Source organism: Dipodomys spectabilis, unplaced genomic scaffold, assembly GCF_019054845.1.
Source record: "Dipodomys spectabilis isolate Male_0828 unplaced genomic scaffold, ASM1905484v1 ptg000422l, whole genome shotgun sequence".
In the NCBI taxonomy this organism is placed as follows: domain Eukaryota; kingdom Metazoa; phylum Chordata; class Mammalia; order Rodentia; family Heteromyidae; genus Dipodomys; species Dipodomys spectabilis.
In genome coordinates, this window is record NW_024871099.1 from 187,374 (window position 1) to 204,070 (window position 16,697).

Consider the following 16,697-nt stretch of genomic DNA (forward strand, 5'->3'; position numbering starts at 1 on the left):
AAAGGAAAAAAGGCATTTCCACTTTAGTCATCATGGTTAGAAAGCTTAAGACCTGACTATGACACAAATTTAATAGCCCCCTATTTTAAATTAATAGAAGAAGGCCAAATGCCAAGTGGTTCAAGGTGGAAAAGAAAGTAGAGCATATAACTTTCATACTTCAGTGTTGACATAAGTAACCAAACATTCTCATAATAATAGCTATTTTAGAGCATTTTGCCTTTTTTGCCTTATGTAGCTTTTTAAAATAAGTTTATCAAATATCTGATAACAATAAATCATCATCTAAGCCCAGAAATTTCAATTGCAGTTAAAAGAAAACTTTTTTTAACAAATAAATCAAGATTATGGACTACTACAGATTCTTGATTCAGTGTTTAGAAAAGAATAATTTATCTTTTATCTATTTTTTGTAATAAGCAACTTTTAAAGTTCACTTTCTGGAATCTCATTTAGCAATTTAAATTAGGAATGAATAGCTTAGATAATAGTTTAATGTGGTCTTTCTTTTTGTAAACATGCAGTGGGTTTAATATAATTCTTTGCCTTACACATTTGTGGGTCTGGTATTTTTGTTAAGCAAATGGATTGATCTAGTTCAGTGTCACAGTGAAATAGAAGTTGCATAAATTCTTACAAAAGTGAAACTGTGGTTTTAAGATCTTGCTTTTGCTAGCGGAATCAAAAGTAGTTGTCCTTGTTAAAATGTCTTAGGGTATGGGACATTTTATTTAAGAAAAAAAATGAAAAGAAAAGAAGAGAAAAGGAAACAAAAGAAAAGAAAAGAAAAACACAAACAACCCTATGGTGATGAAAGTTTCCTCCCCCTTTGTAAAGCACAGCAGAGGTGGCAGATTCTGCCATCACACAACAAAGAACCAGAGTGAACCTGAGATGGTGAAATAAAATGTAACACCAACAAGAAGGGCCATAGATAAATAGCAAAAGAACAAACTTGCCACAAAAAAACCATTGACATTTCTCTTAGAATCCTGGCTATGTGCTGTGGCCAGCAATATTGGAATGTTTTCCTAGAGTTAAAAGGAGAACCTGAAGCAAGTCTGTTCAGAATTTACAAAGTGTCTGAATAACACGGACAGTGTTTTGATAACACATTTTAGTGGGGGGTGAAAATAGTAGCATTTATTGGAGCATTTATATAGGCCCCCATGGTTGAATGGGGGCTAGAGGTGAGGGTGGATGGAAGCAAACCATATATCACTGCATTCATCTATAATTTACCACTATAATTTATTCATACACATGTGTATATATTTGATGCATAATTGTGTTGTCATCCCAAATGCTTCCTAAGTTTTGCTTTTAAAAGTTCCATTCACTCATAATGGTTCCCCTCAAAGAGGAGAAATAAGTAGTTACCTGGTTAAATTGTCTATAATATTGTGTTATCAGAATGATGATGGCCATAGCCTCCAACCTTAAGTCCTGAGATCTTTAATATGCTTGTATACAGGCTTTTTCTTGCTTCCTTATAGCCCTCCAAGGTACCTTCTTGTTCTGCCTGAAGGTGAAAGATGAAAAGACTTGAATTATTGCAGTCAGCATTTGGGTGTCAGAGGTTCTTCTCAGTATGTTGATGTTTTTGTTCAATGTATCCCTGTCAGCTGAACCACATAAAACCAGCCACCTTTCAATAAATGTCTCATGTGGATTTCATGAAGCTTGGGGTGTAATTGAAATCAAACAGCAAACAGACTAGAAGGCTCTGTTATTTGCTCACTCAGTATAAGAAAGGTGCTGCCTGACATGGTTGTTGGAAACACTGCCTTCGCTTTCATTTCTGTTCCGAGTTTTGGAAACGAATAGTTGGATTTTAAAGTGTGGTCCAGACAAAGACAAATATAGTTTTGGTTGTTTCATTTATTTTTAATGTTTTCTTATTGGTATGTACTATTGAGCTAACAACAGGAAGGACAATTCCATGTATTTGTTCTTCTGTATCTTTTCAGACCTTTTAGTACCTGCAGAGGTAATAATAAAATGTGATTAGTTAATGGACACTGAACCATTAAATAATATCCCTTTGTCACTAAGGAGCTAGAAAAAGAATTGTGGAATTGAAACAGGCTTTTCATCATTTGAAAGAGGAAGTTGTTATATATGTTTATAAATGTGATAAAATACGGTATGTAATACCATATTATATATTTTTCCATGTTCCAAAAATGCTGGGTTCCAGAATAGCTTTGTAAAACCTGTATTTTCATTTTCATTGACATTCCCTTTGCTTTTCCATTTGTAGGATACGTGACTGGGATAAAATAATACACTGATCGGGGAGGTGCGGAAATATAAACTTCATTTTGTTGCCCCAACCATCAGTCCAAGTATATATATATATATATATATATATATATATATATATATATATATATATATGTGCCATATATATACTTAATAATTTGATACCCCCTACGCTTTCAGGAGCTTGCTTTAGGAATGGAATACAATCAGCCCTTTCTGATATGACGCGGTGGACAGCTGGTCTGAGTTATTTGCGCCAGAGTGGGTCAGAAGGATGCCTGTTGCCTCAGATGGCATTATGCCACACTCAGCTTTTCCCTGGCTGCTTCGAAAGCGTTTTGAGGGACGCCGAGGCCGGTTTCTGGCTGCTTCAAAGTGCAAAACCAACGTGTAGTAGGGCACCTTATCTGCAAATAACGTGAGATTCAGTCTGGCACCTATTTTTTTTCCCCCTCAGACATCCTGTAGCTAGGTCAAAACGGAGGACGAGGAGCTCAGGAAGCGTAACAGCTTTCGACAACGCAGGACTAAGTCTCCAGCGCCTCGCCGTTCCTTCAGTTCCTTGAGCGCGCGTCCTGCTCTCGCAGTCTCCACGTTGAAATCTATGAGGTCTACCAAAGGGTTGCATGATTTGAAAATCAATTTTCAAGACTTCACTGGGTCCATTGAAAACAAAAGCGGAGGGGGGGGGGAGGGCGCATAGGGTGTACTTCAACGTGATCGGAGCAAACAGTAGCTCTAAAGAAGAACTAAACGGATCAATCAAAATATAGAAACTGTTGGCTGCACGAGTTGGGTGCTAGGTTTCTGGGGATTTACTTCCGGGCAACTGTGGACCAAAACTTACTTGGCCCGGGCCAAAGCCCAGTGGTCTTAATTTGGTCTTCTGCCCCCGGGCTGTGCTTTGACCCTGAAAAGCTTGGCAAGTTCAAGTTTTCAGCACCATCCCCAAACAATGATAAATGTCCTGCAGCATCCAAACCCTGGACCGAATCTCTGACCCAGACGTGAGGATGCTGGTGCTGCTCTGGTTTGAACTCAGATTGGAACGCTTCCCGTTGTTCTACACTGTCACGAACAATCTCAGCAAATCCCGCGACCACCTCATCTGTTGTAGGAAAAAAGTTTCCCGTGTGATCGCATTCGGTCGGGACACAGAGTCCTGACAGCTCAGCCGGAAAATGAACTCCCGGAGCGTTTAATGGAGGCAGGAAGATTCAGAGTTCTTATTCACAATGAAATGTCCCCTCTTCTGTAATGATAAAGCAATACAATATAACGGCGCCGTTCCTGACTGCGGAAATGCCAGGAAGAAACGGGTAGCTGGGCAAAAGAGTTTAATTCAATATCAAACTGATTGTTTCACCAATTATTCTGTCTTTTGTATTGTGCTGCAGAGAAGAGGCAGAGGGGATCTTAACCGTGCAGCTGCTAGGGAATCTTTGCTTCTTGGTCAGGTCCCAGAGAAGATGTCACTGGCGGACAGGGTGGGAAGGATCCCGGACCCAGAAAAGCCGAGCAACAGGGATTTAAAAGTGTGGGCTGGACAAGTGACAAGCCTCCTGAGAAGCTTGTGGAGGGTAGGCTCATTTCATTTCATTCGTTCCTGCTTGGTGAATCAGAAGCCCACCTTACTCTAGCGGATAGCTTGTGTATTCGAGGTTTAAGGGGCTCTCGCCATCCGCAGAATCTCAGAAGCTGGGCATGAAGGTTTTTGGTTTTGGTTTTTTGCCATAACTCCTTCCAGTTTATCAAAGGCGAGACTCTTCCCCCCGCCCCTCAAAACGTGTATCTTTGTGTTAAAGATATGGGAAATCTCCGTAAGGAGAGCGGTGCGCCGTTAGAGACATTGCTTGGATTGCCCTCCAGCTCGGGAAGCCAGAATCTTTCTCCCTGCTGCTAGATAGCAGAGATGTTCTCTCTTGCTCCTCTAATTCCTGCTGGTCCGTTCCGTTTCCCATAGCCAGCAAGGAGACGACTCCTATAAGGCCTCAAACACTTTCCCCCTAAACTCCAGTGAAATACAGAAACCAGAGTTGCTTTATCACAGTGGGACCGGGTACCCTAAACATCACCCATCATCAACAACCACAGGCTTCAGGAAAAGAAAGTCGCAAGCTAATTGATCCAATTAATAAATGACTAAGGGAATTAGTGTCACCTCCGCCAGCCAATAAAATGTTCCCCCAAAGTGTGGGTCTTCGAAGCCCCTCCCTGGCCGCACGCATATAAGCAGCTAGCGGCCGCGGGAGAGGTTCCAAATGGTCAAGTGGATCAATGGTCTGGCTGCAGGAGACAGAACCGAGAGACGTGGGCTGGTGGGTGGATAGAAATAGAACATCTAAGTCCTCCCCTGCCCTGGTGTGAGTGTACAGGGTCCACAGAGGCAGGACGGACTGAGAGGCGAAAGGAGTGTGTGCATCTTGGTCAGTATCCACCTTATGGACAGACTCAGTGCGCTCTCCGTACGCAAAGGCGGATTCGGGCGCACGCCGGAGCTGCCCGGTAGTTCGCAGGTGGGTAGCCGGAGAGCGGGAGGGAGGGGAGTCACCTTCCCCTCGGAAGAGGGCGCTGGCTGCCCCGTCCCGCCTTTATAATAAGGCCTCGGGACGGGAGGTGGCAGCCAGCTGCCGTCGGCAATTTGCATAGCATGCAGTTGGGCGAGCAGCTCCTGGGGAGCTCCGCCAGCCTGCCCGGCGCGCGCTTCTACCCGCTGGAGGGCGCGGGCGGCGGCGGCGGCGGGCGCGGCGGTCTCCTCTCGGGCTCGGCCTCCTCGCCCCGGAGGCTGGACTTAGACAAGGCTCCCAAGAAGTTCCCGGGCAACCCTTCCTGCGAGGCGGAAGCCGCGGAGTCCGCTGCCGCCAGGCCGGGACCCCCGGCGGCCATGCTCAGCGACGCGGACTCCGGGGACACCTTCGCTGCGGCGGTGGCCAAACCTGGGCCCCTGGACGGCCGTAAGAACTCCCCGTGCGGGGAGGAGGAACTGTCCTCCTCCGCCGCCGCCGCCGCGCGCTACTCCATGGACAACCTGAGCTCCGAGCGCTACTACCTTCCGTCCCCCGGGCCGCAGGGCTCCGACCTGCCCGCGCCCTGCTCGCTCTTCCAGTACCCGGCCGCAGCCGGGGGGCCTCACGGATCTCTCTACCCCGCTTCCAACGGCGCGCGTTACCCCTACGGCTCCGTGCTGCCCCCCGGTGGATTCCCCGCGGCGGTGTGCCCCCCCGGAAGGGCTCAGTTCGGCCCGGGAGCGGGCGTCGGCGGCGGCGGCGCGGGCGGCAGCGGCGGCGGGGACGGAGGCCCGGGCGCCTATCAGTACGGCCAGGGGTCTCCTCTCTACGGACCGTACCCTGGAGCCGCGGCGGCGGGACCTTGCGGAGGACTGGGGGGCCTCGGGGTGCCCGGGGCCGGCTTCCGCGCCCACGTCTACCTGTGTAACCGGCCTCTGTGGCTCAAATTCCACCGACACCAAACTGAGATGATCATCACGAAACAGGGCAGGTGAGCGCTGGGAAGGGACCCGGGGTGCGGGGTACAGGGCTGGCCGCGGGAGGCTCGAGGGATGCTCCTGCTAGCTCTGCGTTCTGTCCGGGACCCGGGATTGCGGGACTGGCCGCGGGGGCGCAAGGGGTGTTCCTGCTCGCTCTGCGCCCTGTCCCGGACCCGAGGTGCGGGGCACAGGGCGGGCTGCGGGAGCGCGAGGGGGTTTGTCCTGCTCGCTGTGCGCCCTGTCCCGAATGCTCTTCCCGCCGGGGGTCTGGCGGGGACGGCGTGCTTCTCCAACCGCACCTTTCTCCCTGCCCAGTGATGGTCACACTGCTCCCTACCCCCCCCCCCCTCCGCATCCTCACCTGAACTGACTGGGGGTGTGGGTGGAAATGAACTTTGGGGCTCATCTACAAAGGACTCGAGAGATCAGTAGGCTCCCCGCGAGTGGGTTTGCATTTCCTTAAGCCTGCGGAGTAGGAAAGTCGCCCGAGCGGACTTGTGTTTGGAAGCCGGGGGCTCCAGTGTTGCGTCGGGCAGATGAGCATGAGGAATAGATCACTGGTGTAGGAAGCTTGGTTTAGGGGGTAGGTAGGCAGGCCCTGGGGCCAGGACCTGGGTCGGGTTCTGAGAACATGGAAGTCCCAAGTTACTTCTGGAAAGGAGAAGGGTGGGCGTTGGGAGAGGGGTACGCAAACGAACACACGTCTCCCGACAATTGTGCATTTAAAATTAATTTGAACGTTTAGCGGAATAGTAACAGACTGCTGAAAGAGTTGAGGAATTTGGGAAGCATGTGTATGAGAGAGATACTGTCCTCGGGGGAATTACTTCGGGGTTTTAAGAATCGTCGGTTCGATCGTTTCCAAATAGAGTCGTGCCACTCTCCCTGCTTTCTGTTCACTGCAACCTTCTCAACCCTGTCGCCAGTGCCTACCTGGAAGAACCAGGGAGTGTCCTGGCGCGAATTCTCCAGCATCTGGATTTAAGTCACTCATCTTGATTCTTTTCCCTTGCACAGGCGGATGTTTCCTTTTTTGAGCTTCAACATAAACGGACTCAATCCTACTGCGCACTACAACGTGTTCGTAGAAGTGGTTCTGGCCGACCCTAACCACTGGCGCTTTCAGGGGGGCAAGTGGGTGACCTGCGGCAAAGCCGACAATAACATGCAGGGTGAGGCTTCCCCGGCAGGGAAGAAATCCCAATCCTTACCTCTTGACGACTCACATTTAAATCTAACCTCTTTCCACCCCACCTTCCCCCTCCAATCTGGGGTTTAGAGAAGTGAGTGTAAGTTTCTTCGGGTGATTGTTTATAAGAGTAAACAATCACATTTCAGTCATAGTCTTGTGTACCTGTCACAGGTGTTTAGAATATTTCACAGTGACCCTCTTCCACTTCCCTCCCCCTAGGTTTAATAAACTAATAGTCATCTAAGCTTCTGGTTGGAAATGGCTCCTGACATGTTCCCATTAGCTAGAGAAATTCCTGACTAAGCTTGAGTTCACCGAGAAAAGTTCCACCACTCTCCAGCTTTAGAAGGTCCCAAATTAACCTTTAAGAGTCATTTTCTGTTGACTCTGTTTTTAAGTTTTGAGATACTGTCCAAGGGAAGGGCAGCTAGAAGCACCGGGAACCAGAGAGGAATATCAGTGGAATCCTGCTGCTCTCCCTGATCTCTGTAAGCAGCTATTCCTGGAAGGATTATGCTGCAGATCTGGCTCTTATATCTTGTTCATAGCTAAGAGACATCTCTCCCCTATCTCCTTCCACAAATACCCCGATATGCTGAGGTTATGTGTTTTGTTTCATTTTCTCTTAGGCAACAAAATGTATGTTCACCCAGAGTCTCCTAATACTGGTTCGCACTGGATGAGACAGGAGATTTCTTTTGGGAAATTAAAACTCACCAATAACAAAGGCGCAAATAACAACAACACTCAGGTAGTGGGGCAAAAGAAGAGGGAGGGTTTTCTGGCTGTTGGTCTCCTTTCTAAGGAGAACTTATACTCTTTACACTGTGTTTATAATTTTTAAAATTGTGACCTATTTGCTCATTTTAAAAAAAATTTACTTTTCTTATTTTTACGTCCCTACTGGATTTCATTAGCAGTGAGTTTACTACTAGAAACAGAAATACTGAAATCTTTGGAGGGGGCACTTAGAAAGTCTTTCAAACACAGTGCTGTTTTAAGTTTCAAAAATGCCAGTGGTGAGATCTTGAAAACAGTGAGCAGGTTGGAGTCTCATCTCCAAATTTGGCAACTCTTTTTCTGTACATTTCCAGATGATAGTCCTACAGTCTTTACATAAATATCAACCACGACTGCACATTGTTGAAGTTACAGAGGATGGTGTAGAAGACTTGAATGAGCCCTCAAAGACCCAGACTTTTACCTTCTCAGAAACACAGTTCATTGCAGTGACTGCTTACCAAAACACTGATGTAAGTACCCTAAACACCCCAAGAATCTCTAAAGCTAAGTCCAGTAAGCTGAAAACACGAAATGACTCTCCCTTCTATCTCCCCTATCTAGATTACTCAACTAAAAATTGATCATAACCCCTTTGCAAAAGGCTTCAGGGACAACTATGATTCGTAAGTATAGTTTTCATTTATACTTTATGGTCAACCTTTATTTTTTCTTTTTCTCTTTTTCATTTTTTGACATGATCACTTTGCTGAGGGTATTATTCTAGGAAGAATTTTCAGATTTTGCATTTTATCTATTTATATTTTTGCATATTGTTCATCTCAACTAATTGCATTTTAGAATTTTCACGGAAAACTTTCTTTAACTGCTAACCAAATATTAATGGCTTAAATACTGAGCACTTTTGCCCCCTCCCCACATTTGATTAGTGATTTAAATTTTTAAGCATCTGTATTATGTGTATCCTCTTTTTTCATTTGGTCCAATTTTTTATTTTCACAAGAACAGATACATATTTTTAATTCCTACTTTTTTACATTAAAAAACTCAACACTAAGAATTTATTTTTTCACACCATCCAACAAAAAAGCCTTGATGTTTAAAATGAGCGGTCTATTTTATTTTATTTTATTTTTTGGGTCCCGTCATGGGGCCTGAATTCTGGGCCTAGGCACTGTCCCTTAGCTCTTCAACTCAAGGCTAGCGCTCTACCACTTGAGCCACAGTGCCACTTCCAGCTTTTTTCTTTTTGCTTATGTGGTGCTGAGGAATGGAACCCAGGGCCTCATGCATGCAAGGCAAGTGCTCTACCACTGAGCCACCATGAGCGGTCTAACACCACATCTATTTTCTTGCCAAGTAGAATTGCTCTTAGTTCTTTGTATGTAAGGACTTGCAAAGGCAGATTTTCTGTAGCTTGAATACCTAATGTTGGATAATTTTTCCCACGACCCAGAAGTCCATCCCCTGCCTCAGTTTCCTCTTGTCTGAAATACCAGCCTTCTTAAGACAACTGACAGGTCAAAGCGTTTTTCATTTCTGGGAGGTTTGGGAACAAGATTATTTTTTATTTTTAATTTTTTAAGTGTTTCTCTTTATATTGTAGCATGTACACGGCTTCAGAAAATGACAGATTAACTCCATCTCCCACGGATTCTCCTAGATCCCATCAGATTGTCCCTGGAGGACGGTACGGAGTTCAAAACTTCTTCCCGGAACCCTTTGTCAACACTTTACCTCAAGCCCGATATTACAATGGAGAGAGAACTGTGCCACAGACCAATGGCCTCCTTTCCCCACAACAGAGCGAAGAAGTGGCCAATCCTCCCCAGCGGTGGCTCGTCACGCCTGTCCAGCAACCTGGGACCAACAAACTAGACATTGGTTCCTATGAATCTGAATATACTTCCAGTACCTTGCTCCCATATGGCATTAAGTCCTTGCCTCTCCAAACATCCCATGCCCTGGGGTATTACCCTGACCCAACTTTCCCTGCAATGGCAGGGTGGGGAAGTAGAGGTTCCTATCAGAGGAAGATGGCAGCAGGCCTACCATGGACCTCCAGAATGAGCTCTCCTGGGTTCCCTGAAGATCAGCTCTCCAAGGAGAAAGTCAAAGAGGAAATTAGCTCTTCTTGGATAGAAACACCTCCTTCTATCAAGTCTCTAGATTCCAATGATTCAGGGGTATATACCAGTGCTTGTAAGCGAAAGCGGCTGTCTCCTAGCACCTCAAGTAATGAAAATTCTCCTTCCATAAAGTGTGAGGACATTAATGCAGAGGAGTACAATAAGGACACCTCAAAAGGCATGGGAGGATATTATGCTTTTTACACAACTCCCTAAAATATTATTTGAACTTCCTGAACATTAACGAACATTTGGCAGATGGACTTTATGGTGTTTTATGTTGTCTTCTTTGCTAGGTTGCCAAAAAGACATTTGCCTTCCAACTTGATGCATCCTATTTTGTGCAATTCTCCAAAAGAAGGTGCCAAAGCTTTTTGATTGCTGCAGGTAACTGAAACAAACCTAGCCAATTTTTTTTTCTTTGCAGAATAAAGTTAATGGAGGAGTTTCAAATGTTTTTTAAAAAAATCAAAGGTTATTCATTGTTTGGGACTTATTTATTGGAAACACTATAAATAACCAGAGACGTTAACTTACGGAGATTGAGTGTCCAGAAATATCAAATGAATTACAACCTTTGCCTCTTTACCTGTAAGACTTTAAGCAGATAGAAGCTGTGTGTTAAGCTGTTCTGCTTCCGGAAGAAATAGGCTGGGCCCTAAGCACAACAGGGGACTTCCTGCTGTCACCTTCGTGAAGGGACTAGAGATATAATGCCTGGGAATCAAGGAGTCTTTTGTGAAAGTGTTACAGTCTTAACCTGACTTTGATTCCTTGCAGGCTTTTGGAACAAGCCATGTTCTTCTTTCTAGACTTCTACTGTGTGTTGGAAGGGCCTGTAGGACTTAAGAAAGAATGAGGGAGAGACAGAAAAACAGAGTGGGAGAAGGAATTAAAAAAAGAAGGCAGAGGAAGAATTTAAAAGTGTACAATGTGTGTTTAGCTACTTTGTAGAATAATGTGGAATATATTGTACAATTAGGCTACATAGGTATTTGAGACAATGTAAAATTGGTGCTTTGGCTTTGTAATGAAGTTGTAAATTACCTTAACAACAGTTGCAGTGGTATGGGGAACGTTTCATCATTTCAGTGACATTTGGGAATATTGCTTACTTCTTAGGTAGTTAAGAATGTATTCAGCTACTCTGTACTAACTTGAGCCACAGTTAAGAAAATCCCAATTTCATCCTCTTCGTTGGCCTCCCCACCCCCTACTTTGGTAATGTGAAAAAAAACAAAACAAAACTACAATCTGATGCCACATTTCCTATAGGCTTTTTAGAGGTCTTGGATTTTTATGTACAGTCTTAATCATTTTTAATAAATGTGGTTCAATAAGGAAATGGGCACAGCTCTGCTTTCTCTTCCTGTGTATTTTATGCTGTGTTAAAAAACCTCAGTTTACTTTTTTAGCCCATGCTTTTCCAGCAGTGTGAACACTGCTTATACTTACTGGGTCCCCTTCCCCCACATGGAAGAGTCCAAAATCTTTTACCTGGAAGGTGGTAGTAGTGAGGGGGTAGGGTGGAGATGCTTTTGTTCTCTCCTTTTTTCTCCTAGAAGATAAATGGAGCTATTTCCTGACCCTACTGGGATTTCTGAACAATGAATGTTGGTTGAGAATGTAGTGGAGAAGAGTGTTTGCAGCTCAAGATGCAGTCGGCCTACTGCAGACTTAATCCAAAACCTGGAAAACCCCCACACTTGACCCATAGTCACTTAGCCTTTTCCTGGATTTACTGGTGGCCACCAACTTTTGGGGTTATGTAAGTTCCCTGGGATCACCCACGTCCTTTTCAGTGCCTAGCCACTGGTGGGTCATTCACAAGTGTTTATAGCTAGTAATGGCTCTAATGCAGGCTGCCAGCCTTGGTCACTGCTGCAGGTGGCTCTTTGCTCTCAGACAAACTGGGTCCGGAGGCTAGTTCTGTGACACTAGCTAAAACTGGGGGTGGAGAGGATCTACAAATCCTCTGTTTTTACAGTCCCTCTTGTCCCACACACTGGTTCCCTACGAACAAGGTGTAGGACAGTGGTTTCTTTTGCTCTAAGATAACTTGTCTTGATTGCCAGGGAGGACACCAGGCATTCCATGCCCTGGCTCAAGTTTGTCAAAGTTAAACCAAGGAGTAAAGGCCTTTTGTGTCTGCCTCGCCTACCCTCCTCCCACAAGGCTCTGCTAGACATCCTACCAGGTTTATCAGCAGAAGGCTTAAAGCCCAGCTTGCAAACCCTTCTATCCTCCTTCTCACCTTGGGATAAAGGTCTGCCTGGGAGGGTCATTCTAACTGGGCAACACGGAAATGCAGCTGCTAAGAGGATTAGCTGCTGGGAAGTGAGTGATGAGCCAGGACCTCCTCCCCTTCTGCTCCTAATTAAAGCCATCAGGAACCTTTACCTGGACTGTACACTCTCCATTTCCTCCATCCTCCTGGGGCCAGAGCTTGTCCTATGCCATCAGTGGGGGCTCAACTTCAGCTCTGTTTCCAATGGTGCCTGTTTAAAAGTCTGGCGAAGCAGCTCCAACCCAAATTTTGCTGTAAAGCCAGCTTGAATGCTTTGGACATTTCTTTTCTTAGTATGTATTTATTGTGGATGACAGATTTGGACTCGGGACAGGGAAATGTGCAACCTTCCCAACTTGGTCAGCACTTTCCCAGTCCCTATGATATACCCAAGCCCAACTGTGGTGTATTGGGAAATGCTGCGGGATTTCAAAAAGTGTTCTATTTCTGACCTCTAGAAAGCCCCAAAATGCTAATCACAGGCAGGATAAAGAGGACTTTGCCTCTAGTCTATTTCAAGTCCTTTATATTTTTGCACTGTACAGTAAAAAGAACCCGGTACTTGTGAAAAGTCCCTCACAGTGTTTAATAGAAACGTAAGTGGCTGAGTGGCCCCAATTAACACCTTGTGATAAGGCATTCCTAAGATGGAGTGTCAGACACCAAATTGCGAAGAGATGTATCTAATTAATCCTCCTAGGGTGACACCGATAAACAAGACTCCCTTTAAATAAAGATCAAGTACTCAGAGACTGGTTTGTTTACTTTCTCTCCAGGGGTCCTGCAGTTTGCTGGCCCTGAGCTTGCTGGGTCCCTGGCCTTCTGGGTGGAGACACTGGTCTTGGGGGTCTGCTAGCTCACAAGGTTTAGCTTTTCCTAGATTTTTGCCGCAAACCCAATTAATCTGCAACAAAATTAAAGCTGCAACAAAAAAAGGGAAGAATAGTACGAAAAACCCCACACCTGACCAAGCATCAGAAATGCTATCATTTTGTGTCATTTTACATCACCAAATAGTTCTGGTGGTTTGGGACAAACAGGGAAAGGTATAAAAAATGCAACCTAAATCCCCCGCGGGCATGTTTTCTGTTTCAGGGAGAATCCGGAACAAGACCTTTCTTCAACTCACACAGTCCTGGAACATGTTAGCTCCCTGTATTTGCTTCAAAGTCTTGAAGTCAAGAATTCCTGGGGTGTAGAGTAAGCTCTTCTGGGAGTAGGGTGAGAGCATCACCAATGACTGACAAAAGCAGGAAGAATCTGAAAAGTGTTTGGACAGGAGAGGAAGCTGCAGATTGAGTTCAACATATTCTTTGGCCGTGTTTAGGTCCCAGTTTGGAGCCAGTTTTTCAGCACCATCTTATCTCCCAACACTTCATTGGTGTCCGGGTTTCTTTCCTTTTAAGTAAGCTTTCTTTCCTTTTAATTCTTTGCTTTTAATTAAGCTTTACATCTGAGTAAAGGGAGGCTTACGCTCTTCTTTCTGCAGTCTCTCCATTCTTTCTCAAACATGGGCAGAGAAAGAATGCTGTTTAAAACACAAGCACACACACGCACTCACATACACACACACAGCAACAATAAACCAGAGTGACAGAATGAAAACTCTGCAGATGCCATAGAAGTGCTCTAGAGTTAAAAAAAAAAAAATCTTTCCCTCAACCTCTTAGATTTTATCGACATTCCGTGGTCAGTAAGCCGCAATGCAAAGTCACACCTTTTTAGCCTGCTTGGACACTGCTTTCCTCCAAGTATATCCTCCACTCTGCTACATGCAGACCCCAGATATTTAGCTTTTACTCTGTGGAAATTTCTAAGTAACCAGGAGATATTTTTTTAAAAGGTAGTTTGCAAAATAAAAGATTTAAAAATGAAACTGTAAAAAAAAAAACCATGTCGTGGATCTTGATTGTGTCTCCCTCTGAAATATACATCATCTTTCAAGTTCAGACTTTCAAATATGCTAGCTGCATTAGTTCAGTTTTAGGAGCCCAATCCAAGAAATCCATCTCTTTCTATCTATCATGTCAGATTAATTTCTGCCTCCAACAGAGACCTGGGCCAGCACACGGGCTTGATGTTTACATCACATGCAGCATAAAACAGAACACAATCTGGCTGAATTTCCTTCTGGGTGCTGGAGTTGTGAAGTTACAGAAACCTCTCCCTTCCCTCCCCTTCCCTTCCCTTCCCTCCCCTCCCCTCCCCTCCCCTCCCCTCCCCTTCCCTTCCCTTCCCTTCCCTTCCCTTCCCTTCCCTTCCCTTCCCTTCCCTTCCCTTCCCTTCCCTTCCCTCCCCTTCCCTCCCCTCCCCTCCCCTCCCCTCCCCTCCCCTCTCCTCCCCTCCCCTCCCCTCCCCTCCCCTCCCCCTCTCTCCCTACCTCCCTACCTCCCTTCTTCTTTTCCTTTTCCTCCCCTCTTTTTGTCCCTCCCACTCTCATTTCCTGATGGGACTCTGACAGTGGTGACCATGAAATTTTCCTTACTACACCTTAGAAGAAAAGTAAGCTTTTCTTGCACACACACACACACACACACACACACACACACACACACACACACACACACACACACACCTCTCTTCTGCTTGGGTAATGCTCTGCATGCCACTGAGAACATTTTTGGAGTCTGCAAAAGGAAGATTTAGCTGCACCAGATGTGAAAAAAACTCTCGGTAGTAGAGTAGTCCCCTAAGTATCCTTGTGTCAGATAAATTGCTATTGGGAAAGTGCAAATCACTGTTTATTTGAAGACGCACTCCTCAGTTTCTACCCCTTCTTAACTCTGCCTCCTTAAAAATGAACAAACGTGCTTTCTATTTCATTTATTTTATTATTTCGTTGGTTATGAGGCTTGAACTCAGGGCCTGCTGGCCCTGAGCTCTTTTCTCTCAAGGCTAGTGCTTTGCCACTTGTAGCCACAGTTCACTTCCAGTTTTCTGGTGGTTAATTGGAGCTAAGAGGCTCACAAACTTTCCTGTGTGAGCTGGCTTTGAGCAGTGATCTGCAGATCTCATCCTCCTGAGTAGCTAGGATTACAGGCATGAGCCACCAGCACCCAGCTCAAACATGCTTTGAAAAAAAAATTTTTTTTATTATTTTTATGTAGGGGTTGCCATTTAACAAAGCAGTTATGAATACAGTACATCTTTGTTAATGCCATCCCTTTCAACATTTCCACCCATGCATCCTCAATTTTCTTAATTTTTAAAAGATAGTTTATTTGTTGCCATTTAAGAAAGCAGTTTATATACACCATCTCCAGACTTAGCGGCTGGTTTGGAGACTCTTCCTTCTAAAATGTGGACAGCCTTCGCCATCTGGTGGCCATTAGAAGTAATAATCTCTTCAGCTAAATAAGGCAGCTCATCATTTTCATAACTGGGCCTGCTTTGTCAGGTCCAGGTCTACATTCTTTTAACAACAACAACACATTCAATATAATATATAATATATAAATATTATATATATCACTCTACTCTCACATTTCCTCCAAAAGCTTCTCCGCTTGGTGTAAAAAAGCAAACCAGATTTTCTGGTTCTAAAATCTCCAGTTTCTAGTTGCTTCTTAGGTTCACTTTCTCATTTGTGAATTAAGGATGAAATGGTATCTAGAACTACAAATAGTACATAAGAAGAAATTAACTGTTATACATTACATAGACTATACATTCTTCTCAGTACTCCATGAATTTTTTTCTAAAACAGAACACACATGTCAATACATACAAGAAAATGGTATAATTTCCTATATCCTAAAAGATCACAATGAAAAAAAATAGAAACAAATGGTTGAAGAAGTGGCTCAAGTTATAGAGTGTCTGCTTAGGAAACACAAAGGCTTGAATAGTTATGCCAAGGAAGGAAGGAAGGAAGGAAAGAAGGAAGGAAGGAAAGGAGGGAGGGAGGGAGGGGCCAGGTACCAGTGGCTCATGCCTGTAAAACTCAGGAGGCTGAGATCTAAGGATCACAGTTCAAAGCCAGCCCTGGCAGGAAGTCTGTGAAACTCTTATCTCCAATAAACTTCACTGAAAAAAACTGAAAGTGGTGCTGTGACTCAAGAGATAGTGTGCTAGCCCTGAGCAGGGATAGTGCTCAGACCTTAAGTTCAAGCCCCTTAACTAGGAAGAAAAAAGAAAGAGGAGAGGGGGCAAGAAATCCACAGCAAAACCAATTCAAACACAGAGAATAAACAACACAGTTTTGAACAATTAACAGATTGTTGAATAAGTCAAAAAGGAAATTTAAAGAAGTATCTTAGATTCAAATGAAAATAGTACAATAGTACCTGAACTTCTTGGGACCCAGCAAGGGCAATACTAAGAGGAAAGTTTATGGCTATGAGCACCCACATCAGAAAATGAAAGCAATCTCAGTGAACAGCTTGCTGATACAGTTTCAGCTCTTTGAAAGACAAAAACAATGCAATCGCAATAGTAGCAGCGGTGGCTCACGCCTGTACTCCTAGCTACTCAGGAGGCTGAGATCTGAGGATCGCGGTTCAAACCCAGCCCGGGCAGGAAAGTCCGTGAAACTCTTATCTCCAATAAACCACTAGAAAACCTGAAGTGGTGCTGTGGCTCAAGCGGTAGAGCGCT

General features: G+C 44.8%; 1 protein-coding gene across 2 annotated transcripts; it reads left to right on the forward strand.

The window, feature by feature from the left end:
* The first annotated feature begins 4,915 nt into the window (after positions 1-4,915).
* Positions 4,916-12,851, forward strand: Eomes (eomesodermin). 2 transcript variants are annotated; one of them, XM_042668234.1, is made up of 6 exons: positions 4,916-5,763; positions 6,770-6,924; positions 7,574-7,695; positions 8,039-8,197; positions 8,289-8,350; positions 9,292-12,851. In XM_042668234.1, exons 1-6 carry the CDS (start codon positions 4,916-4,918, stop codon positions 10,028-10,030), a joined length of 2,085 nt encoding a protein of 694 aa, XP_042524168.1. In that variant the 3' UTR covers positions 10,031-12,851. The 2 variants fall into 2 exon arrangements, with proteins under 2 accessions (XP_042524168.1, XP_042524169.1); XM_042668235.1 differs by having other exon boundaries at positions 9,349-12,851.
* Positions 12,852-16,697: the final 3,846 nt, after the last annotated feature.

Excerpts from the sequence above, each read along its gene's own strand:
- Eomes (XM_042668234.1), top strand. The coding sequence starts at position 4,916 with ATGCAGTTGGGCGAGCAGCTCCTGGGGAGCTCCGCCAGCCTGCCCGGC. Across the intron at positions 5,764-6,769 it reads ATCATCACGAAACAGGGCAG|GCGGATGTTTCCTTTTTTGA; the intron begins GTGAGCGCTGGG and ends TCCCTTGCACAG. Across the intron at positions 8,351-9,291 it reads TTCAGGGACAACTATGATTC|CATGTACACGGCTTCAGAAA; the intron begins GTAAGTATAGTT and ends TTTATATTGTAG.